This window comes from Ranitomeya imitator, chromosome 5, assembly GCF_032444005.1.
Source record: "Ranitomeya imitator isolate aRanImi1 chromosome 5, aRanImi1.pri, whole genome shotgun sequence".
NCBI lineage: Eukaryota > Metazoa > Chordata > Amphibia > Anura > Dendrobatidae > Ranitomeya > Ranitomeya imitator.
The window spans coordinates 568,921,954-568,948,475 of record NC_091286.1 but is presented as its reverse complement, the minus strand read 5'-3'; the positions used below and the strand labels follow the sequence as shown (position 1 = coordinate 568,948,475).

At 45.0% G+C, this 26,522-nt stretch overlaps 1 protein-coding gene across 1 annotated transcript in view; it reads right to left on the bottom strand.

Moving 5' to 3' along the window:
* KLHL6 (kelch like family member 6) overlaps window positions 1-26,522 on the bottom strand; it is a 112,114-nt gene that overhangs the window by 69,387 nt on the left and 16,205 nt on the right. Inside the window, exon 3 of the mRNA XM_069727781.1 lies at window positions 16,113-16,562. Within this exon, the coding sequence (XP_069583882.1) occupies window positions 16,113-16,562 (450 nt within the window). The remainder of the gene's footprint in view (window positions 1-16,112; window positions 16,563-26,522) is intronic.

The window sequence follows — 26,522 nt, the reverse complement described above, 5'->3', positions numbered from 1 at the left end:
TCTCCGCTGTGCAGGGAGACCGGCGCCTATCACACAGCCTTACTCACCCTGTCCGTGGCCCCAGACGATCTGCGGCTTTTTTCTCTGCTAAGAACCTGCATCCTCTTGGCAGGTCTCCTGGAAATGCTCTTAGGAGCCGCACCCCGCTTCCTGCACATACTTGAAACAGCAGGACACCTGTTTGCTATTAGGGCCATCTGTGTTATGATGCTCTGTGCATAAAAAGCACCCTCCCCTTTAGGGAGGTGCCTGGGCTATGTGTTCATTCTTTGGATTGTTGCTGCAGCTTCAGGCCACGCTCTGCTGTGCTCTGCACTTTACTTATGTCTCTATTTTCACAGAGTCCTCTTCTGGTGAATCCCATTCTGGACTTCTCTGGTCTCTCCGGTTCTCACTCCAGGTTGTCTTGCCTCTCCTCACGGAATCCTCCAGATCCTGCTAACAGTGGAAACTACCTTGCTGGATTTCATGGAGCTTCTGGGATTGTCCCCACCAGCTGGCCCAAGTATTCTACTGTGTTGCTAGTTTGTCAGTATGGGTCGTCCTCTGGTCCTGGATTCGTAGCATTCAGGCCACCTGGTGTTGTGCCCGGTGCTCCACTACGTGGTACAGTGCTGTGATCCAGAGGTTCTTTCCCTCTGACACCTGTTTCCTTTTTGTTAATAAATATCTTTTGGTTTATGAGATCTACTCTCCTATCTTTTGAGTATCGGGTATACAGCCGCCACTGCACCATCAGTGGTCTAGTAAGTCCACTTTACCTTGTCACACCCTGTGGGCGTAACAGTTAGCCCAGGCCATGGACTCCGCTGATACCCGATTCTCAGTCCAGAGAGAGCTAGCTGCGCTTTGTCAAAGCCAGGATCAGCTAGTTTCCTTCATGCAAACTCTGGATACCCGCTTATCTACTCTACAGGCTACCGAGTCCACCAACGTGACCCAGCTAGCAGAGCTCCATCTGGAATTCAATCGCCAACATGAGACGCAGGCCCGCTTGTTGGATTACATGACCTCTGTGGATGACCGGTTAACTAAGGTTAATGCGTACAGCATCCTACGCTTGAGCCCACCATGAGACACTGTCCTCCTCGTCTCTGCAAGCCTCCTCGTTACTATGGTGACCCCAAGTTGTGCAGAGGATTTCTTAACCTATGCTTGCTGCATTTTCGTTTTTTGCCTCAGCATTTTCAGACAGACATGGCCAAGCTTTCCTTGCCTCTCATCTGGAGGGAGAGGCTTTAGCTTGGTTCAACCCCCTAATGGAGCGGAATGATCCCATCGTGTCTGATCTGCAGGTATTCTTGGACACGTTCCGCAAGATATTTGTCGAGCCTGGTCGTGCCACATCTGCCATGGAGTCTCTCTTTGATTTGCAACAGGGCTCTCTCTCTGTCGGTCAGTATGCCATCCGTTTCCGTACCTTGGCTTCGGAGCTCCAGTGGACCAATGAGCCCCTGGTCGGAGTCTTCCGGCGAGGGTTGTCTGGAAGAGTCAAGGACGAATTGGCAGGCAGGGACCTACCCGAGACCCTGGATGATCTCATATTCCTCGCCATTCGGATTGACATGCGTCTTCAGCAGCGCTCCAAAGAGAGACTTCTCGAGAAGCAATTTCCTCATCCAGCGTTTTCTTCACCGAAACCTCGGTTTCCGCATCCTGCTCCGGTCTTTAAGGATGTGCCCATGGAGCTTGACCGCGTGAGGGTGAAGAGGAATCAGCAGGAGGAAATTCCCACTAGGAATCCATATCGTTATGGTGGACGCTCCACTTCTGGTCAATGCAGTGGAACTGAGAGGTCAGAAGGACTCTTCCGCCTAGGACAGGTAAGGGAGACCTCCCTAGGTGAGAATGACTCTTCTCTCCCACTAACCATATCCATACAGGTAATCTTCGGGAAGGTGCGGTTCTCCGAGACGGCCTATCTGGACTCTGGATCTGGTGGAAATTTCATCCAGCAAGCTGTGGCCAGGCAGTTCGGGATTCCAATTGTTCCACTGCAACAGTCCTGGCGTATCATCATCTCAGTAGATGGTAGACCCCTGAAAGATGCCATTATTGGTATCACCGAAGAGGTGGAGCTTCAAATCGGAGCACTACACAGGGAAAAGATTACCTTCTATGTGTTACCGAATCTTTCTCCACCATTCCTTCTAGGTCTTCCGTGGCTGCGCCTCCACGAATCTGTTCTGGATTGGCGGTCTGGAGATGTCCTTCGATGGGGTCAGTCTTGTCACGAACACTGCCTCATACCAGTACGGCCTGGTTCTACCCCACAGCCTCCGGCAGCTTTACCCGGGTTACCGTCTGCCTACTGGTCCTTCGCAGATGTATTCAACAAGAGGGAAGCCGAGACACTTCCACCGCACAGGCCTTACGATTGCCCCATCGATCTTATCCCTGGATCTACTCCGCCTCGAGGTAGGATCTACCCTCTTTCTCCTACTGAGACTCAAGCCATGTCCGATTACATCAAGGAGAATTTGGCTCGAGGGTTTATCCAGAAGTCCTCCTCCCCAGCTGGAGCTGGGTTCTTCTTTGTCAAGAAGAAAGATGGTTTTCTTCGCCCATGCATCGACTACCGTGGTCTCAACCTAATAACGGTAAAGAACAGATACCCACTTCTCTTAATTCCTGAGCTCTTTGATCGGCTTCGAGGTTCCAGGATTTTCACCAAGTTGGATCTCCGTGGGGCTTACAACCTCGTCAGGATACGATCCGGGGATGAGTGGAAAACCGCCTTCAACACGCGAGATGGTCATTACGAATATCTAGTCATGCCTTTCGGGTTAAGCAATGCTCCCGCCGTTTTTCAGGAGTTTGTCAATGTTTGTGTGGTGGTGTATCTGGATGACATCCTGGTGTTTTCTCCCGACTTACCAACTCACAGGAGGAATGTTCGTCTCGTTCTTCAAAGATTGAGGGAGAATCGTCTCTACGCAAAGTTTGAGAAATGTCTATTTGAACGGAGGTCTTTACCCTTTCTTGGCTATATTATTTCCGATACAGGTCTCGAGATGGATCCAGAGAAGGTTTCTGCCGTGTTAAAGTGGCCAAACCCTGAGGGAATCAAGGCCATTCAGCGGTTCCTAGGATTCGCCAACTACTATCGGCAATTCATTCCACAATTCTTCTCTCTGGTAAGACCACTCACTACCCTGACTTGTAAAGGAGCCAAACCAAAGGATTGGACTCCTGAGGCCGAATCAGCTTTCGCCTCCCTCAAACAAGCCTTCTCAACCGCACCAGCTCTTCATCGGCCTATGATCAACAAACAGTTTTTCCTTGAAGTGGACGCTTCGTCATCCGGATCCGGAGCAGTCCTCACACAAAAACTGCCTACTGGTAAGATGGTGACCTGTGGTTTCTTCTCCAAGGCATTTACACCCTGTGAACGTAACTACTCAATTGGTGATAGAGAGTTACTAGCAATTAAGCTAGCCTTAGAGGAATGGCGATATCTGCTTGAAGGCGCAGTTCATCCAGTCATCATTTACACTGATCATAAGAATCTGTCCTATCTTCAGTCTGCTCAAAGACTCAATCCTCGCCAGGCTCGTTGGTCATTGTTCTTTGCTCGGTTCAATTTCTCTCTCCATTTCCGTCCTGCAGAGAAGAATATCAAAGCCGATGCGCTTTCCAGGTCCTTCTTGTCCGACAACCTTGAAGAGGAGCTTCAGCATATCATTGAACCGTCCAAGATGATCACGGTGGCTCCAGTCAGACTGTCGCAACTCCCTCCCGGTAAGACCCTTGTAACTGAAAGAGACAAGAAGCGAGTTTTACACTGGGGTCATTCTTCTAAGCTTGCCGGACACGCTGGTCAAAAGAAGACGTTACAACTAATTTCTCGACACTACTGGTGGTCCACTTTGCGCCAAGATGTTCTGAACTTTGTTGCAGCCTGTTCTTCCTGTGCTCGTAATAAAACACCCAAGAAACTGCCAGCCGGTCACCTCCTCCCTCTCCCGATTCCGTCTGCTCCCTGGCAACACATTGCCATGGATTTCATCACAGATCTGCCAGCATCATCTGGTTGTACAATAATCTGGGTTGTTGTAGACCGGTTCTCCAAGATGGGACATTTCACTCCATTGTCTGGTCTTCCTTCCGCTCCTAAACTCGCAAAGCTCTTCATTCAGCATGTCCTTCGGCTTCACGGACTTCCACTCCACATTGTTTCCGACAGAGGAGTCCAATTCATTTCCCGATGCTGGCGGTCCCTCTGTAAACTGTTGGATGTCACTCTGGACTTCTCCTCGGCCTATCACCCACAATCTAATGGCCAAGTGGAGAGAGTGAATCAAGTCCTCACCAACTATCTGCGACACTTCGTGAATGGTCACCACAGCGACTGGGCCGACCTGCTGCCATGGGCTGAGTTTTCCTACAATAATCATGTCGGTGAGTCCTCCTCTAACTCCCCATTTTTTATTGTTTATGGACAGCATCCTAAGATCCCGACTCCACTGCCTCTTGCTTCCAGCAATCCAGCAGCTGAGTCCCTGGCCAAGGACTTCACAAAAGTCTGGACTGAGACGAGGACCTCTCTGGAGCAGGTATCTGTTCCAACCAAGGAACATGCGGATAAGAGACGTCTGGATCCTCCACCTTTCCATCCCGGAGATAAGGTATGGCTGTCTTCCAGGCACATCCGACTTAAAGTTCCTTCTTATAAGCTGGCTCCTCGTTTCATCGGTCCTTTTGAAGTACTCCACCGAATCAACGATGTGTGCTATCGTTTCAAATTGCCTGCCTCCTTACGGATCCATAACTCCTTCCATGTATCCCTGCTGAAACCAGTTGTCCTCAGCCGCTTCACCCAGGATCCTGGTAATTTTCCTTCTCCTGTCGGTTCCGAGGACGTTTATGAAGTGAAGGACATCCTGGCCATGAAGAAAAGAGGGGGCAGGTCCCTCTTTCTGGTTGACTGGAAGGGATACGGTCCTGAAGAGAGATCCTGGGAGCCTGTGGAGAACATTAATGCCCCAGTTCTTCTTAGAAGGTTCCTGACAGGTTTCAAGAAGGGGGGGCATAAGGGGGGGGTACTGTCATGCCCTCAGCAGCAGGTTCGGTCTCCGCTGTGCAGGGAGACCGGCGCCTATCACACAGCCTTACTCACCCTGTCCGTGGCTCCAGACGATCTGCGGCTTCTTTCTCTGCTAAGAACCTGCATCCTCTTGGCAGGTCTCCTGGAAATGCTCTTAGGAGCCGCGCCCCGCTTCCTGCACATACTTGAAACAGCAGGACACCTGTTTGCTATTAGGGCCATCTGTGTTATAATAAATAAATAAATAATCTTTATTTTTATATAGCGCTAACATATTACGCAGCCCATTACAGTTTTTCACACATTATCATCACTGTCCCCGATGGGGCTCACAATCTAGAATCCCTATCAGTATATCTTTGGAATGTGGGAGGAAACCGGAGTGACCGGAGGAAACCCACGCAAACACGGAGAGAACATACAAACTCTTTGCAGATGTTGTCCTGGGTGGGATTAGAACCCAGGACTCCAGCGCTGCAAGGCTGCAGTGTGTGTTATGATGCTCTGTGCATAAAAAGCACCCTCCCCTTTAGGGAGGTGCCTGGGCTATGTGTTCATTCTTTGGATTGTTGCTGCAGCTTCAGGCCACGCTCTGCTGTGCTCTGCACTTTACTTATGTCTCTATTTTCACAGAGTCCTCTTCTGGTGAATCCCATTCTGGACTTCTCTGGTCTCTCCGGTTCTCACTCCAGGTTGTCTTGCCTCTCCTCACGGAATCCTCCAGATCCTGCTACCAGTGGAAACTACCTTGCTGGATTTCATGGAGCTTCTGGGATTGTCCCCACCAGCTGGCCCAAGTATTCTACTGTGTTGCTAGTTTGTCAGTATGGGTCGTCCTCTTGTCCTGGATTCGTAGCATTCAGGCCACCTGGTGTTGTGACGGGGGAATCCCTGTATAGGGGTACACCTTGCCCGGTGCTCCACTACGTGGTACAGTGCTGTGATCCAGAGGTTCTTTCCCTCTGACACCTGTTTCCTTTTTGTTAATAAATATCTTTTGGTTTATGAGATCTACTCTCCTGTCTTTTGAGTATCGGGTATACAGCCGCCACTGCACCATCAGTGGTCTAGTGAGTCCACTTTACCTTGTCACACCCTGTGGGCGTAACAGCATGTGAGAACGTACAGAGCTCTGTATGACCAATTCCTACTCGATTCAGAATACTCGGATTCATCGTCAGGGATCCCACCACGCGCTGCCGTCCTCTGCCCTGAGTGCTCCATGCTTGCGCAAGGTCCTACCAGAGAAGCAAGAGGGGCATCTGTCACCGGCCGGGACAGCGCTCAGGAAGACTTCCTGAACTACAACAGCCAAAAGTTCCTGTGAAACCCCCTCTCTCCTCCTGGATTATCTAGAGATCAAACACTGGATTACACTCTCATCTCTGTTACATAAGGTAACCCAATTACTAACTGACGCTTTGTTACCTAGCATACCTTTATGGGCATAACTTTATGAACCATATGATTGTGGTTCAATTATCTAAAGGGATATACACTTAGCGCAAATGTATGTTTTTTATTTCTAATATTATTTGGACAACCAGGTGGTGTTGTTTTATTATTTGCAGCAGGTTTTCCCTCCACACGCTAGCGACATTGACAACCTACATCTGTATCTTTAAAAAAAACTGATTTTTATGCAGAATAATGCTAAATCACAGCATCAAAGTCTCCACTGATCAGCTGCCTGAAAAGGCCTTAAAGATGGAAGAATAATAGCATGACCCCTTCCTCACCTGACCTAAACCCTATTGAAAAGTTGTGGACCCTCCTTAAAGGGAACCTGTCACCCCGTTTTTTGAGATTGAGCTATAAATACTGTTAAATAGGGCCTGCGCTGTGTGTTCCTATAGTGTATGTAGTGTACCCCGATTCCCCACCTATGCTGAGAAATAACTTACCAAAGTCGCCGTTTTCGCCTGTCAATCAGGCTGGTCAGGTCGGGAGGGCGTGGTGACATCGCTGGTTCTTCCTCAGCTTTACGTTGGTGGCGTAGTGGCGTAGTGGTGAACAAGCAGCGCGCGATCTGCGCTGTAATCCCTTGCATCGGTGGGGACGGCCATCTTCCTGGGGCCGCGCGTGCGCAGATCGAGTGCTCTGCTGCACGGGGCTTCAGGAAAATGGCCGCGGGATGCCGCGCGTGCGCATTAGAGATCGCGGCGGCCATTTTCCCAAAGCCGAGATGCAAACTCGGCTTTGGGAAAATGGCCGCCGCGATCTCTAATGCGCACGCGCGGCATCCCGCGGCCATTTTCCTGAAGCCCCGTGCAGCAGAGCACTCGATCTGCGCACGCGCGGCCCCAGGAAGATGGCCGCCCCCACCGATGCAAGGGATTACAGCGCAGATCGCGCGCTGCTTGTTCACCACTACGCCACTACGCCACCAACGTAAAGCTGAGGAAGAACCAGCGATGTCACCACGCCCTCCCGACCTGACCAGCCTGATTGACAGGCGAAAACGGCGACTTTGGTAAGTTATTTCTCAGCATAGGTGGGGAATCGGGGTACACTACATACACTATAGGAACACACAGCGCAGGCCCTATTTAACAGTATTTATAGCTCAATCTCAAAAAACGGGGTGACAGGTTCCCTTTAAATTGGAAATTTATGATGAAGGAAAACAGTCACCTCTCTGATCTGTGTCTGGGAGACTGTTACTGCGGCCCAAAAAGTTGATCATCAACAGATTAAGAAACTGACAGGTCCATGGATGGAAGACTTATGGCTGTTATTACTAACAAGGGTAGCTATTTTGGTCACTGATATAATTGTCAGAGATTTATTGTTGTACATTTTGAGTTGTCACTCAAGCTTCAAAAAGGCTCAGTGTGAGCCGAAACGTCGCACAGAGATGTGGGTTAAATAAACGTCACATTTTTCACCTTTTAAAAGGACTTGGAGTGCTGCCTTCTCTTGCTGATTTTTGTATACATGTGGGCAGATGAGTTGACCATTCTGCCCAGGAGGCCAGGCACCCACCGGTGAGCATTGTGCTGTTCCAATTTTTCTATTATATATATATATATATATATATATATATATATATATATATATATATATATATATATATATATACAGGTCCTTCTCAAAAAATTAGCATATAGTGTTAAATTTCATTATTTACCATAATGTAATGATTACAATTAAACTTTCATATATTATAGATTCATTATCCACCAACTGAAATTTGTCAGGTCTTTTATTGTTTTAATACTGATGATTTTGGCATACAACTCCTGATAACCCAAAAAACCTGTCAATTATATATAATTGTCTAAGGGTTTTTCCGTCTGTCTGTCTTTCCATCTGTCTGTCTGTCTTTCTGTCTGTCTGTCCTGGAAATCCCGCGTCTCTGATTGGCGGCCTCGACCAATCAGAGACGGGCACGGTATCGACGTAGAAATCCTGCGCCTCTGAATCAGCGACAGGCACAGCGACGATGATGTCATAAAGGACGTAGACATCCCGCGTCTCTGATTGGTCGAGGCCACCAGGCCTCGACCAATCAGCAACGGGCACAGCGACGATGATGTCATAATGGACATAGACATCTCACGTTTCTGATTCAGCGACGGGCACAGTATCGACGTAGATGTCATAATGGTTGCCATGGTGACGATGATGTCATAAAGGTTGCCTCGACCAATCAGCGACGAGCACAGTCTGCCGCGAATTCTGGAATCATCATTGTCCATATACTACGGGGACATGCATATTCTAGAATACCCGATGCGTTAGAATCGGGCCACGATCTAGTATATATATATATCTATATATATAATTGTCTAAGGGTTTTTCCGTCTGTCTGTCTGTCTGTCCTGGAAATCCCGGCTCTCTGATTGGTTGAGGCCGCCAGGCCTCGACCAATCAGAGACCGGCACAGCATCGACGTAGAAATCCCGCGTCTCTGATTGGTCGAAGCCGCCAGGCCTCGACCAATCAGCAACGAGCACAGCGACGATGATGTCATAAAGGACGTAGACATCCCGCGTCTCTGATTGGTCGAGGCCGTGAGGCCTCGCCCAATCAGAGACGGGCACAGCGACGATGATGTCATAATGGTTGCCATGGCGACGATGATGTCATAAAGGTTGCCTCGACCAATCAGCGACGGGCACAGTCTGCCGCGAATACTACGCGGGGACATGCATATTCTAGAATACCCGATGCGTTAGAATCGGGCCACAATCTAGTATATATATATATATATATATATATATATATATATATATTATATTATATACACACCTATACTATATGTAGACATTTATTTTATCTATTCTATTTCAGCCTGTCAGTGTGATTTTACATTACACTGCACTGAATTGCCGGCTTTTCTATAGAACACTGGTGCGTATTTCTCGCAAGTCACACTGATGGTCCGTGTGCTGTGCGAGTTTTTCTCGCATCCATAGACTTGCATTGGCGTATTTCGGGCGTAATACGGTGACAATCGCAGCATGCTGCGATTTCACTATCACGCATAATATGGCCGAGAAAACAATGGATGATAGGTGCTGCCCCATAGATTAACATTGGTCCGAGTGCTATGCGATTTTTTTTTTTTATGGCATAGAATCGGTCCGTATTACGCTGTAGTGTGACTCCGGCCTTAGATTGATCCTGGGGATTCATTGTATACCCTATATTGTATATTACTTTCTGTGATTATTGTTTTGCATGATTTACCATTTTTGTTTTGCATTGGTTAAGTACCAACATGGAAAAGAATATAGCTTGAAATAGATTAGGTAATAACAATAGTAGAGCAGAAATCCACAGATGTGCCACCTGGTGCAACATGAACTTCCTTCCTCACTTTGGGAGCCCAACGGACTTCCTTTCAGCTCTGAATCTTATTGCCTAAGTTTGTTCAAAAGGAGTAAGAGATATAATATCAGCTTATCACAGCCTCTGTAATTATGTTGAATTCTGTCCCCGTCTGTGGTTGGCCTAATGTTACCAATGATGTTATGGCTTATTATTGCCAACTCTCACAGAACATCCTGGAGCCTTCCAGAAAAAGAGTTGGATAATTCCCAAGGAGCCACTAAAGTTGACCAAAACCTTCCATAGGGAAGAGTTAGATGGCCGTATAACCTGCACAAGGATCGCATCGCAAATCTCGGACTGGTCGGCAGCTATCCTGACCCGAGCGTGACAGTATGTATTTCTATGCAGCTGTCACGCTCTGGTCAGAAGAGCTAATGGCCAGTCTGTGCACCGCGATGTGATTGTCGGCCATGTTATACGGCCGTCTCATTGTGCCCTAAAACCAGCACTCATGGAAGGTTTCCTATGCATTAAATAGCCAATCTACACCATCATGAGCACATTCTGGGGTAGGGGAGAAGGGTTTGCATGGGCTTCTTAAGGACTTAGAATAAAAATGAAGAAGTAGTTATACATAACAGCAAATTGAAAGCCATCATTAGTTAATATTCAAGATTTTTAGACAATAGTGAACAAATACACTGTTTTGCCCAATATTGGAACACAAAGTAGTTATACAATGGCTGCAGTGCCAGTTGGTAAGCAACAAACTAAACTTAATTATTGGGACTTTTGGAAGGATTCTATAATTAAAGGGGTTTTCTGGATTCAGAATATTGATTGCAGATCGGGCGGATGAGTGGGTTCAATTTTCTAGCTCTTGTGCTAGTTCCTTCTCGTAAAAAATTAAGACAGATAAAAAATAGATCATGTGCAAAACATTTATTTTCCATTTTAAGGAGTTTGTTTTTGTGGCTTCAAACTGAACATTTCCATTCCTTTTATAAATCTATGGTGCTCAAGTTCCCCTTGACAGAGTCATGAATTTGGAAAATGTTATGATGTACATAATAAATAGATTCACAGATGTTCGATAAGTCAGCTGCAAGAAAGAGGAAGAGATCAGAGTCTAGACGCTTAAAATTTGTGTACCCACAGGTCACAAATCAAGAAGTGGCAATATTTTTAGACGAAACAACCCACACTTTTCTATAATGACTGTGATTCGGGGTAGCACATCTGCTTTATATGACAGTTTTACATAGTAGGCTAACATCCAAATGTCATGTAAAGGAAAAAGGCCAAACGTACCAATACGTGGCAGTAAACAAGTGCCAAATGACTTCTATATAATAGGTGAGCGCTCGCTAATAGGCCAAAATCAACTAGTGTGAATGGGCTTTTAGATTGCCCACTCTGGCATCTGAGCCCTACTGCCAAGCTCCCACTCAACCTGAAATGTGGTGGATGGTTGTGTTTTTCACACACTTGTCTGTTTGGATTCACTATTAATATTTGTACTCAGGGAACTTGTAGTAATAAAATAAATGTTTACCAAGAGAAAATGCCAAATTTATCCAATCAGTATAATATGTTTGTACTATTTCTTTTATGTACCAATCTGAACTTGGAAATTGATATTTCTCATGACTTAAAGGGCTTGACTCAACTTTTTTTCGTGGGGTGCGGTGCACTGATGAAGATTGATAGTTCAGACCAGCAGCATAATCACGCTGTTGGTCTTTTTTTTTTTCTCTGTTTAGTGTATAGATGTGGCTGCATCCAGACTGATCTTGCACTCCTCCCATTGACCTTGCAGGTGGTGGAAATCAACTCTACCTGCCCATAAATTGTAGGTCTAGCCCAGAGTGACATGTTTGTCCAAAGTTGTAGGCTGGTGGCCCAAGAGTGGCATGCATGGTAGAGTAGGACCCATCAGAGGGAGATCACCTTGCCGTGGTTGATCGGCACACATGAATTGGCCAATTTATCCACTAAGAATCTTCATTTTTATCTATAACTGTAAGTTTTATGAAAAAAAAATGTTTTGAAAATTTTTTTATGAAAAAATATTTTTGAGAAGTATGATTCATATCGAACATTTGTCTGTGTTTTCACATGGCCTAGATTCATGTACATGTGCTGCTGTGTTCTTTTATATCTATATGATACAGCTTGCAGCTTGCATGTGTTCACATTGGGAGTGCTGGTTGTTTTTTTTCTCTTTTTTTCTCTGTTTAATGTATGGATGTGGCTGCATCCAGACTGATCTTGCACTCCTCCCATTGACCTTAAAAAAACAAAAAACACATGGGCCACTTGCACAGTGAACAAGTCTGTAGAAACCTGTTCACACCACCAAAGAACCTGAAGACACAAAAGATCACAGCGAGGTCAAAAATACTCTGTTGTAAAAAAAAAGTCACAGTAAATAAGCAAGTGCTAGTCAAAAAATGAAAAAAATACAGGGTATTTAGTTAATACTTTTTTTGCAAAAAAAGGATGTTAGGCTGTTCCACCAATTGCCAAAGTATACCCATAATAGAGCAGTCCTATCTAATGTATATAATCCCTATCTGATGTATTTAAAAACCTGATCATCTGTATAGTACTAGTACCTGTATAAGCAGGGTTCAGAGAGAAAATATATCCATGTGGATGTGCAGGATGGAACAGCTACAATGCAAATGACCCACAGAGGAGTGGTCAACTCCCCAGTCTTGTAGAAACAAGAGAACAATTATAGAACCAAAAAACACATGGGCCACTTGCACAGTGAACAAGTCTGTAGAAACCTGTTCACACCGCCAAAGAACCTGAAGACACAAAAGCGCACAGCGAGGTCAAAAATACTCTGTTGTAAAAAAAGTCACAGTAAATAAGCAAGTGCTAGTCAAAAAATGAAAAAAATACAGGGTATTTAGTTACTTTTTTTTGCAAAAAACGTATTAACTAAATACCCTGTATTTTTTTCATTTTTTGACTAGCACTTGCTTATTTACTGTGACTTTTTTACAACAGAGTATTTTTGACCTCGCTGTGCGCTTTTGTGTTCCATTGACCTTGCAGGTGGTGGTAATCAACTCTACCTGCCCACAAATTGTAGGTTTAGCCCAGAGTGACATGTTTGTCCAAAGTTGTAGGCTGGTGGCACAAGAGTGGCATGTACGGTAGAGTAGGACCCATCAGAGGGAGATCACCTTGCCGTGGTTGATGGGCACACATGAATTGGCCAATTTATGCGCTAAGAATCTTCATTTTATCTAGAATTGTAAGTTTTATGAAAAAAAATTTTTGAAAATTTTTTTATGAAAAAATATTTTTGATAAGTATGATTCATATCGAACATTTGTCTGTGTTTTCACATGGCCTAGATTCATGTACATGTGCTGCTGTGTTCTTTTATATCTATATGATACAGCTTGCAGCTTGCATGTGTTCACATTGGGAGTGCTGGTTGGTTTTTTTCTCTGTTTAGTGTATGGATGTGGCTGCATCCAGACTGATCTTGCACTCCTCCCATTGACCTTGCAGGTGGTGGTAATCAACTCTACCTGCCCATAAATTGTAGGTTTAGCCCAGAGTGACATGTTTGTTTCTTGGGGTGCGGTGCACTGATGAAGATTGATAGTTCAGACCAGCAGCATAATCAAGCTGTTGGTCTAAACCGAGTGCTCCCCCAGTCTGATATCAAAGGTAACTTTACCTCTGAGGCATGGGAGAAGCGCAGGGGCAGTCATACTGGTCAGATCCAGCAAAATGGTCAGCTTGAGAGTGATGTGAGCAGACTTAAAAGCATCCTTACCTAGGTAACCGGCCACTCTGAGACCGTAGGGTGGTTGGTAACCTAGGTAACAAGCTGTACAATAAAAATTTTAGAATCCCTCCATTGAAAACAGAGAGAATTTTTAATAAAAAGTAAATCACAAAGTTGCTTGGTTTTATAAGTAAGCTATAATATAGCTCATTCTGAGGGCACCTGCTGCCTGATAATGGAGTATGGAAAACATTGTCAGAAAAAATAAACTTTGGAAAAGGGGTTCCTATATTGGTACAATCTGATACCACTTCATAATATGGCCATGCAAGTATAACCTATATTATTAGCTATAAAATACTTCACTTGCTAAAGGAATTGGAGCTCTAAGAAAAACAAATGTGAGAAATAGTGAATTGGCAGATTGCTATCTAAGATGCACGGCCACATTTAGAAGGATCACTTAAAAGTTAGCAAATGACAAAGCGTTCCACTGCTGGACTGCCAGAGATCAGCTGTAATCTATTGGGAACCCTGAAAGGAAGTGTTCAATTTTCCTGCGGCGCCAACACATGTGGAACTACAGATTAGACACCTCTGATTCTCATCAATAGGCTGTCTGTATAATGTAGGATGGGACAGGTGTTTCGGAGCAGAGAGACGCTCTTTGTAATCGTTCTCCCATCGGGCCACAGGTGAGGATCCTAAACAGAAGACCTCCCCTCTATTACAGGCTCATTCTGAAGTCAGTGATTTTCTGTTATGAAAAAAATAGTTCCGAGTGCCATCATTGCTTTTTTATTAGTGTCTTCAGAGTTTGGTCAGAGTTTATTCAGCTTTTCTCAGATGGAAAACAAAAGATGATGGAGGTTGCTCAACATTCTCATATCAGTCCATTAAAAATAAAAAAAATTAACAGCAAACGGATGGCATCCACGTGCTCTCCAATTTTTTTTACAGACCCATAGACTTGCATTGGCAGAATTCATCGAAGACTTGGATCCGAGTCAGAAGTCTCAGTGGCTTTATGCGAACTGCCCGGACAGCAAAAATACACAGACATGTGAACAGATACGGAGTGGAGTCCATAAAAGGAACAACTGTGAAAAGCACAGAATTGGCACGAGAAAAACAGACACCTGAATGAGCAGTACCTAACGCCGTATTCTTATATTAGAGAAGAAAATCGAGCTCTTCCTGATCTGAATGGTTCCCAGATGTTTTTGCCCATCCTTCCCGTTAGCTGACTGGGCAGATTTTTAGCAGTGACAAATGGCAGTATGTATGCTGGCAAAACAATGAACGACTCTTTGGAGCAAGTCTACAACTATCAGTCAGATACAGTGGAAGATTAGTGCAAATTTTGAAATGTAGATCAATTAGCAATTTGTCTTAATAACTGCATTATTCCCTGGAAAATATTTATTTCAAGAAAAAGTCTAGGAAGGAAGATAATATCCCCAGTAAGAATACTGTGAAGACAAAAAAGGCCACCACATAAAGTTACTGCAGGACCTCATGTTTACACTAGTAGTTACAGCATACCCGCATTCATGGAAATAAGTTTTGAGGCCGGCAACTAGGCGAATGAGTTTAAAGGGGTATTCGCAAAATTTTTTTTTTTTTTGAGCAACTCAGAGCTATCAGTCTCCCCATTTCCTGGTTTCTCACAAGGTGGCTCTCCTCCTCTTTGAGTGACAGCTCTGGTGAATGGTAGACCTGAATTTTTAGTAGAACTGTAAAGCACAGCACAAGTTTTGCCGAAACTCATTCAGTTGTTAGTGGTTTGTTCTGTAGTATACACTGCTATCCCTGTATTTACACATAGCGATAACGGAGCATTTGAACAAGCACACAGGTATGGACAAGAGCAGAGAGCTATGATTATGAAACCTGCTCTGAAAACTGTGAGCTCGTTATTTTGCAAGGTTTATAACAGCACCTCTTTCAAAGCTGAGATAGAGTTGAGCAGATAACTGCTGTTTTAGAAATCAATGACCTAGAGAGAGGTGGCTAGAATGTTAGGAGTTAACCCCTTTCCTGAAATATAGCTACTGCAGGCATTGGAGGCTGAGCTTTATGGAGACGAGATGTACACTATGAAAGATTAAAACTCTCATTGCATGAGAATGACAACAGGCCGAACAAGCTAGTCAATTGCAAACGTGCTTGTTTTCATGAATAACTAGATAGGTCTATCTCCTAGCTCCCTCATACATGATTGCTTAGTTCAGTCAAGTGTTTGTTTGTTTTTCCACAGTTAGAACACATGAAAACAAAAGGATCAGCCATTGAAATTTCAAGGGCCCTATCCTTCTCTCCGCTAATATCATCTGTCTGGGTAGTGAAGGATGGCACCAATACAGTCAGATGTGTAGCTGATCCCAATGAAATAGGTGGATTTGAACAACTTTCAGCAGATATGTATGGGGGTCTTTAATGGTCAGTTTATCAATGCATGTTACTCATTTATTTTATGTATCTAGGTAATATACAAATTTGACAATTACTTGCTGTAGATTCACTCACCTCATTACCAGTCAGATAATACATGCGTGCTTCTTGCATTAAATGGAATACATCAGGGCATTCTCTGATCAATTCATTGGCTTCTACGGTACCAACAAGATACCAGGGATCCAATAAAGGTAGTCGGACACATTCTAGCATTTTCGGTAGAAGAGACATTCTCTCAGATTGTTTATATTGGACCCATTTTATTACAGTCTCAAACACTTGCGCTTCCTCTGTGACATATAACTCATCGCTCTTTAGAATATGGTGTAAAATGTTGGATGTCAACTCGAGGAACTCTTCATGGTTTAAGACCTGCAAAAAGTTTTGGATGATATAGTTCTGGACCTGTAACTTCAGCAAGTCCAAACAATGTGTATCTGCAAGTCGTAAAATTCCAACACAGTTTTCAGGGTGAAGAGCTTCTGTAAGGAAACTGGAACATGCGTCCACCATACGGAGGAACTGAAAAGAAAAAAACAGGAAGTTGTGAAACCTTAGCAGCTTGTATATCTGTGCATGTGGTGAGATGTTATCGCAGAATTTGGTGGATTCTACTTTACGTGTACAGAGATGCATACTGAGAAAAGGCACTATGGTGAACACTGGTTGCCATATTTTATGCCATAAATGTCTGGATCCCACTGCAGAACCTTATGTCATTTACTCATAAATAGTCCTCTCATGGCGTGCTGCTAGTGATGAGCGAGTGTACTTGTTGCTCAGGTTTTCCCGCGCACGCTCGGGTGTCCTCCGAGTATTTGTTAGTGTTCGGAGATTTAGTTTTCATCACCTCAGCTGCATGATTTACAGCTACTAGCCAGGCTGAGTACATGTGGGGGTTGCCTGGTTGCTAGGGAATCCCCACATGTACTTAGCCTGGCTAATAGCTGTAAATCATTCAGCTGAGGTGATGAAAACTAAATCTCCGAACACTAACAAATACTCGGAGGACACCCGAGCGTGCGCGGGAAAACCCGAGCAACGAGTACACTTACTCATCACTACGTGCTGCCCCTGCCCCATCTGTAACCAGTGCTGCAGGAAATCTGCTATAGATAACTGAAGTGAATTTATAGAGTTATGCAGTGAATCGCTGCAGCCGTAGTGTCCCTTGTTTGACTATGCATTGTGCAAGTAATAGCATTGTGCTTGACTAGTTGTAGAGCAGCGCTTACAAGCTTTACTGTACCATAAAGGGCTTGTAAGCACCATGCTCCTTGTTTAGGAGACCAGACACTGCTTGCAGACTGCTGCAGTGACAAATGGCCTAGGAAAAGAGTCATAAATTCTATAGTTAAAAATCCCTCCATTTTTTAAAATACTGAGGATTTTTGATAACAGGTAAATAGCAAGAATGTAAGTCCGCAAGGGCAGGGTCCTCTCCCCTCTGTACCAGTCTGTCATTATAAATTTATATCTGTTAACAATATCTATTACCTTGTATGTAACCCCTTTTCTCATGTACAGCACCATGGAATTAATGGTGCTATATAAATATATAATAATAATAATAAATAGCAAAGTTAGTTGCTTTTACAAGATCTTTACAATTTGTGCCAGGCACAAGCGCAGGGCCAGCGTCAGCACCCGGCGCACCTGGGCAAATGCCGGGGCCCTAGAGAGAGAGGGGGGCCCACTCACGCTGTCATAGATACAGCTGGGAGAGCAGAGCAGGAGAACATGCTCTCCCCGCCCACAAAGTCACGGCTGGCTGCGTTCTCTTAACCACTATGTGCCAGCTCTGACACAAGCATCTTCTCACTCAGTCAGTGCAGCCAGGCAGGCACACATAGGGGTTAAGAGAAGGCAGCCAGTGTGACATTGTTTGTGGGCGGAGAGAGCACGTTCTCCTGCTCTGATCTCCGCCCCTGGCTGGCTGCAGTGCTGCTGAACTTATGAGGCAGATTCCGGAGGAGCTCCTACCAGTGCCTGAGTGAGTGGCGCTGCTATATACTACATGGGCAGCTGGGCTGCCATATACTACGTGGGCTGGGCTGCTATATACTATGTGGGCTGGGCTGCTATATACTACGTGGGCTGGGCTGCTATACACTACATGGGCTGCTATATACTACATGGGCTGCGAAGCTATATACTACGTGGGCTGGGCTGCTATATACTACGTGGGCAGGGCTGCTATATACTACATGGGCTGGGCTGCTATATACTACGTGGGCTGCTATATACTACGTGGGCTGGGCTGCTATATACTACGTGGGCTGGGCTGCTATATACTACGTGGGCTGCTATATACTACGTGGGCTACTATATACTACTTTGGCTGCTATATACTACATGGGCTGCTATATACTATGTGGGCTGGGCTGATATATACTACGTGGGCTGTGCTATATACTACATGGGCTGCTATATGCTACGTGGGCTGCTATATACTACGTTGGCTGCTATATACTACGTTGGCTGCTATATACTACATGGGCTGCTATATACTACGTGGGCTGGGCTGCTATATACTACGTGGGCTGCTATATACTACGTGGGCTGCTATATACTACATGGGCTGCTATATACTACGTGGGCCAGGCTGCTATATACTACGTGGGCTGGGCTGCTATATACTACGTGGGCTGGGCTGCTATATACTACGTGGGCTGGGCTGCTATACACTACGTGGGCTGCTATATACTACATGGGCTGCGAAGCTATATACTACGTGGGCTGGGCTGCTATATACTACGTGGGCTGCTATATACTACGTGGGCTGGGCTGCTATATACTACGTGGGCTGCTATATACTACATGGGCTGAGTGCTATATACTACGTGGGCTGCGCTGCTATATACTACGTGGGCTGGGCTGCTATATACTACGTGGGCTGCTATATGCTACGTGGGCTACTATATACTACGTTGGCTGCTATATACTACATGGGCTGCTATATACTACGTGGGCTGGTCTGATATATACTACGTGGGCTGTGCTATATACTACATGGGCTGCTATATGCTACATGGGCTGCTATATACTACGTTGGCTGCTATATACTACATGGGCTCTTATATACTACGTGGGCTGGGTGTTATGAACAGGTAATTCAGAACCACAATGGACATTGAAGTTCAGAGCACACAAAGTGACCTGACAATTACCAAAAACATAGGACGAGCTGAGACGTGGGAACTCTGCTGACCGCAATCCCTAATCCTATCACACCACACTAGAGGTAGCCGTGGACTGCGCCCAACGCTCCCCATGCAACTCGGCACAGCCTGAGAAACTAACTAGCCCCGAAGATAGAAAAATAAGCCCACCTTGCCTCAGAGAAATTCCCCAAAGAAAAAGGCAGCCCCCCACATATAATGACTGTGAGTAAAGATGAAAATACAAACACAGAGATGAAATAGATTTAGCAAAGTGAGGCCCGACCCACTGAACAGACCGAGGATAGGAAAGACAGCTTTGCGGTCAACACAAAAACCTACAAACAACCACGCAGAGGGGCAAAAAGACCCTCTGCACCGACTAACGATACGGAGGTGCTCCCTCTGCGTCTCAGAGCTTCCAGCAGCAAGAAAAACCAATATAGCAAGCTGGACAGAAAAAATAGCAAACAAAATAACACAAGCAAAACTTAGCTTATGCAGGATAGACAGGCCACAGGAACGATCCAGGAGGAAGCAAGACCAGTACTAGAACATTGACTGGAGGCCAGGATCAAAGCACCAGGTGGAGTTAAATAGAGCAGCACCTAACGACTTAACCTCATCACCTGAGGAAGGAAACTCAGAAGCCGCAGTACCACTCTCATCCACCAAAGGAAGCCCATAGACAGAACCAGCCGAAGTACCACTCTCGACCACAGGAGGGAGCTTGGCCACAGAATTCACAACAGTAACCCCCCCTTGAGGAGGGGTCACCGAACCCTCACCAGAGCCCCCAGGCCGACCAGGATGAGCCACATGAAAGGCACGAACCAGATCGGCAGCATGGACATCAGAGGCAAAGACCCAGGAATTATCTTCCTGACCATAACCTTTCCACTTAACCAGATACTGGAGTTTCCGTCTCGAAACACGAGAATCCAAAATCTTCTCCACTATATACTCCAATTCCCCTTCAACCAAAAACTCCTTCACGTAACTCCGCATAGCGGCGTGCTGAGGCACAGATAAATTAAACAGTCGACCCTTAGGAAACTTACTACCAGGAATCAAATCGATAGCACAATCACAATCCCTATGCGGAGGTAGGGCATTGGACTTGGGCTCATCGAATACATCCCGGTAATCAGACAAGAACTCTGGGACCTCAGAAGGGGTGGATGATGAGATAGACAGAAATGGAACATCACCATGTACCCCCTGACAACCCCAGCTGGACACAGACATTGATTTCCAATCTAATACTGGGTTATGGACTTGTAGCCATGGCAACCCCAACACGACCACATCATGCAGATTATGCAACACCAGAAAGCGAATATCCTCCTGGTGCGCAGGAGCCATGCACATGGTCAGCTGGGTCCAATACTGAGGCTTATTCTTGGCCAAAGGCGTAGCATCAATTCCTCTCAATGGAATAGGACACTGCAAGGGCTCCAAGACAAACCCACAGCGCCTAGCAAACTCCAAGTCCATCAAATTCAGGGCAGCGCCTGAATCCACAAATGCCATGACAGAATAGGAAGACAAAGAGCAGATCAAAGTAACGGACAAAAGAAATTTCGACTGTACCATACCAATGGTGGCAGACCTAGCGAACCGCTTAGTGCGCTTAGGACAATCGGAGATAGCATGAGTGGAATCACCACAGTAGAAACACAGCCCATTCTGACGTCTGTGTTCTTGTCTTTCAGCTCTGGTCAAAGTCCTATCGCACTGCATAGGCTCAGGTTTATGCTCAGATAATACCGCCAAATGGTGCACAGATTTACGCTCGCGCAAGTGTCGACCGATCTGAATGGCCAAAGACATAAACTCATTCAGACCAGCAGGCATAGGAAATCCCACCATGACATCCTTAAGGGCTTCAGAGAGACCCTTTCTGAAAATAGCTGCCAGCGCACATTCATTCCACTGAGTGAGCACGGACCACTTTCTAAACTTCTGACAATAAATCTCTATTTCATCCTGACCCTGACACAGAGCCAGCAAATTTTTCTCTGCCTGATCCACTGAATTAGGTTCGTCGTACAGCAATCCGAGCGCCAGAAAAAACGCATCAATATTACATAATGCAGGATCTCCTGGCGCAAGGGAAAATGCCCAGTCTTGAGTGTCGCCACGTAATAAAGAAATAATGATCTTAACTTGTTGAACTGGGTCATCAGAGGAGCGGGGTTTCAAAGCCAGAAATAGTTTACAATTATTTTTAAAATTCAAAAACTTAGCTCTATCTCCAGAAAATAACTCAGGAATAGGAATTTTAGGTTCTAACATAGGATTCTGAACCACTAAATCTTGAATATTCTGTACATTTATAGCGAGATTATCCATCAAAGAGAACAGACCTTGAATGTCCATGTCCACACCTGTGTTCTGAACCATCCTGATGTAAAGGGGAAAAGAAAGACAGAACACAGTGCAAAAAAAAAAATGGTCTCAGAACTTCTCTTTTCCCTCTATTGAGAAGCATTAGTACTTTGGGCCTCCAGTACTGTTATGAACAGGTAATTCAGAACCACAATGGACATTGAAGTTCAGAGCACACAAAGTGACCTGACAATTTCCAAAAACATAGGACGAGCTCTGAGACGTGGGAACTCTGCTGATCGCAATCCCTAATCCTATCACACCACACTAGAGGTAGCCGTGGACTGCGCCCAACGCTCCCCATGCAACTCGGCACAGCCTGAGAAACTAACTAGCCCTGAAGATAGAAAAATAAGCCCACCTTGCCTCAGAGAAATTCCCCAAAGGAAAAGGCAGCCCCCCACATATAATGACTGTGAGTAAAGATGAAAATACAAACACAGAGATGAAATAGATTTAGCAAAGTGAGGCCCGACCCACTGAACAGACCGAGGATAGGAAAGATAGCTTTGCGGTCAACACAAAAACCTACAAACAACCACGCAGAGGGGCAAAAAGACCCTCCGCACCGACTATCGGTACGGAGGTGCTCCCTCTGCGTCTCAGAGCTTCCAGCAAGCAAGAAAAACCAATATAGCAAGCTGGACAGAAAAAGTAGCAAACAAAATAACACAAGCAAAACTTAGCTTATGCAGGATAGACAGGCCACAGGAACGATCCAGGAGGAAGCAAGACCAATACTAGAACATTGACTGGAGGCCAGGATCAAAGCACCAGGTGGAGTTAAATAGAGCAGCACCTAACGACTTAACCTCATCACCTGAGGAAGGAAACTCAGAAGCCGCAGTACCACTCTCATCCACCAAAGGAAGCCCATAGACAGAACCAGCCGAAGTACCACTCTCGACCACAGGAGGGAGCTTGGCCACAGAATTCACAACAGCTGGGCTGCTATATACTACGTGGGCTGCTATAAACTACGGGGGCTGCTATATACTACATGGGCTGCTATATACTACGTGGGCCAGGCTGCTATATACTACGTGGTCTGGGCTGCTATATACTACGTGGGCTGGGCTGCTATATACTACGTGGGCTGGGCTGCTATATACTACGTGGGCTGCGTGCTATATACTACATGGGCTGCGCTGCTATATACTACATGGGCTGGGCTGCTATATACTACGTGGGCTGCTATATGCTACGTGGGCTACTATATACTACGTTGGCTGCTATATACTACATGGGCTGCTATATACTACGTGGGCTGGGCTGCTATATACTACGTGGGCTGTGCTATATACTACATGGGCTGCTATATGCTACGTGGGCTGCTATATACTACGTTGGCTGCTATATACTACATGGGCTGCTATATACGTGGGCTGGGCTGCTATATACTACGTGGGCTGTGCTATATACTACATGGGCTGCTATATGCTACGTGGGCTGCTATATACTACGTTGGCTGCTATATACTACATGGGCTGCTATATACTACGTGGGCTGGGCTGCTATATACTACGTGGGCTGTGCTATATACTACATGGGCTGCTATATGCTACGTGGGCTGCTATATACTACGTGGGCTGCTATATACTACGTGGGCTGTTATATACTACGTGGGCAGTGTTATATACTACGTTGGCAGTGTTATATACTATGGGGGCTGCTATATACTACGTGGGCAGTGCTGTATACTACTATGTGGGCAGTGCTGTATACTACTGTGTGGCTGTGCTATATACTACTATGTGGGCAGTGCTGTATACTACTATGTGGGCAGTGCTGTATACTATTGTGTGGGCTGTGCTATATACTACTGTGTGGGCTGTGCTATATACTACTGTGTGGACTGTGCTATATACTACTGTGTGGACTGTGCTATATACTACTGTGTGGGCTGTGCTGTATACTACTGTGTGGGCAGTGCTGTATACTACTATGTGGGCTGTGCTGTATACTACATGGCTGTTCTATAAACTACGTGGGCCGTGTTATATACTATGTGGCTGTGCTATATACTATATGGGCTGTTATATGATACGTGGGCTGTGCTATATACTACGTGGCTGTGTTATATGCTACGTGGGCTGTTATATACTACATGGCTGTGTTATATACTACGTGGGCTGTGTTATATACTACATGGCTGTGTTTATATGCGATCATGAATCGTGGTATGTGTTAAAGAGGGGGGGCCACTGAGTCTCTTTCGCCCGGGGCCCCCAAAAACCTGGAGCCGGCCCTGCACGAGCGGACATATTATTGGTGTTACCTGTTCAGTCGCATGGGGGCTCACATCCATCTCTAAAGCAGGTGTGCATTATGAAGAGATATTGGACTGTGAGGGGCCTATTTATTGGTCTTCCACAGAGGTCCTCTTCTGTCCAAGTCCAATCCTGCTCACGGGTCCATGATGTGTGGATTGTGGTTATGTTCAAGAGAAGAAAATATATACCAGCTCACCCATCAATGCATTAGCTGAACTTCGGGAGCACGGACCCACTGTGTCCAAGCGTACATAATCAGAAGGAAAAGAGGAGCTCCAGCTCCACCGAATCCGTGAAGATAACATTTCTTTATTCACAAAACTTGTAACATAGAGGGTACAAACTTCAGCACAAAACCAAGTGGGTGTGAATCTCGACGCGTTTCTGGAGACTAAGCTCGCTTAATCAAAGGATATTAGGTATGTGCACACAGAGCGGATATGCAGCAAATATTTTTTCTGGATGGGAAAACCCACTATGTCACAATAGCAGAAATGTGGATTGTATTTCTTGAAATCCCACATTATAATCCACAGCATGTCAATTTACGTTGTGGATTTTCACCACAAATTTCACCATTTGTAAAGCAAAGGGCGAAAACAGCAGCATTTTGACAACAATGGTGCAGATTTTGCAGTTGCAGATTTTACTGCTGACTATCCACTGTGGAAAGTCTGTAGTAGATTGATCCAATGCGGACTGTGCAGATTTGATGTGATAGTTTGTAAGTAGATTGATCCATGTTAGCTGTTTTTAGGCTTATCCCACCCTGCCATAATGACACAAGAAGTGAAGATAAGAAAGTAGGGAAGTTATGCAGGGGTCCTTAGTGAACCAAGCACTGGCTGAACATACACAGATAACAGGAGTGGACCGCTACAGGAAGTGACGCAGGAAAACGCAGAAAATATGTCAATTAATGGGGGGTTTAATCAGTAGAATTCATATGTGTTCAAAATGTAGCAGAATGTTAAATATTTGGCAATCATCAAAGAGATTTGGTAGAAATAGAAAAATATATGAAATTAGAGCCCAACAGGATATTAGGCATTGAAGGAACATGACTACTGGGCTTTTACTCATTTAATCACCTGCAGTATGTTGTAATTCTGCTTTAAAAGGCATGGTAAAAGCCTATAAAACTTACAGTAATGGTTTTCTGTATAAAGCTGCATGTCCACTGAAAGATAGTGCAATGTAAACAGGCTGCCGATAACCCAATGAATGAGCAAAACACTCAGCTATAGAGTGAAATAATCGGAAGTGCATCTTCCTGTGTGAACTGGATACGCACTACCAAGAACTATGGCAGCCCAGGCATCTATTAGAGATCTACTACAGGTCGCTCAGGGTGCATCATTTACATGGTCGGTCCGTGGAATTGTACTTTAAGTCAAAAGTTATAAAATTAGAGCCCAAACACATGGAGACAATCTATATATAATCATGGAATGATTAAAAAAAATGCTCTTTCACAGTTATCTTTCAGTGTAAATGTAGCTTTAGTGTCTTTTTTTATTCATCTTTTTTATCTTTTTGCTGTTTTGTCTTAATAACAACATGGTTTTCCATCAAAAATACAGAAGTAAAAGTATTTATCTTGTATTTATCTTTATTATTCATGATATCTCTTCTTGACCTCTTAATATACTTACTTATGTCATTAGAGGAAGACAAGCCAGTGCACCTCGGCAGACACTCACATAATAAAAGATTCTGCATATCAAAATCTGACATGTCTGATCATCATTTACTTTGGCATATGACATTGAACAACGGACAAGAAGCCGCCTTACAAATTTGTTTATGCTCAGTCCCCCTATATATATACTATGTACAAGATACTGTATATGCATACATGTAGCTTGTATGCATCGGCATAGCATATTTTAACTGCACTTTAAGGGTATGTTCCCACGGTCAGTAAACTCTGCGGATTGGACGCTGCGTACATCTGCAGCATCCAACCCGCCGCATCCAGATGTTACAGCACAGTGGATGGGATTTGAAGAAATCCCATCTCCACTATGCCTCCGGCATCCCTGCAGAGACGGACATGCGGCGCATCTTTCGAGACCGCAGCATGTCAATTTATTAATGAATTGGGAGCGGTGATTCCGCACGGTTCAGTGAACACCTGCGGAATCACCTGCGTTCAAAAGCCGGCAGCACTTTGGACGGAGCGGACATGTGCTGCGTCCAAAACGCTGCCTATTACTGAACGTGGGAAGTGGGAACATACCCTAAAGTTTAGTCAGCTGTGCTTTCTAATATAAGGACTTCCAGCAGTAATGTGTATTGTCCTGGGTAGTGCATTCCAGAGAACTGGAACAGTGCGAAGAAGTCTTGGAGACGGGAGTGGGAGGTTCGAATTATTGCAGGAACAGGTAGAAAACAGTATGGCTACATTCACACAAGGGTAAATGCTATAGATTTTCCATTTGCATTTGTGGGTGAAAAATTTGGACTAGAAAAGTGGATGACTTTTTGAAAAATCTCATCCATAGGCTCCTAAATGGATTTGCACTACAGATTTTTAAATATACATCATCTTAATGGGTTTGACCCTTTTAGGAAAATGGGTCCAAAATGCTGTAAAATACCCAAAATAACAAAACACACAAGGAACTCACCCTTTGCCACTTCTTTGGTATCAA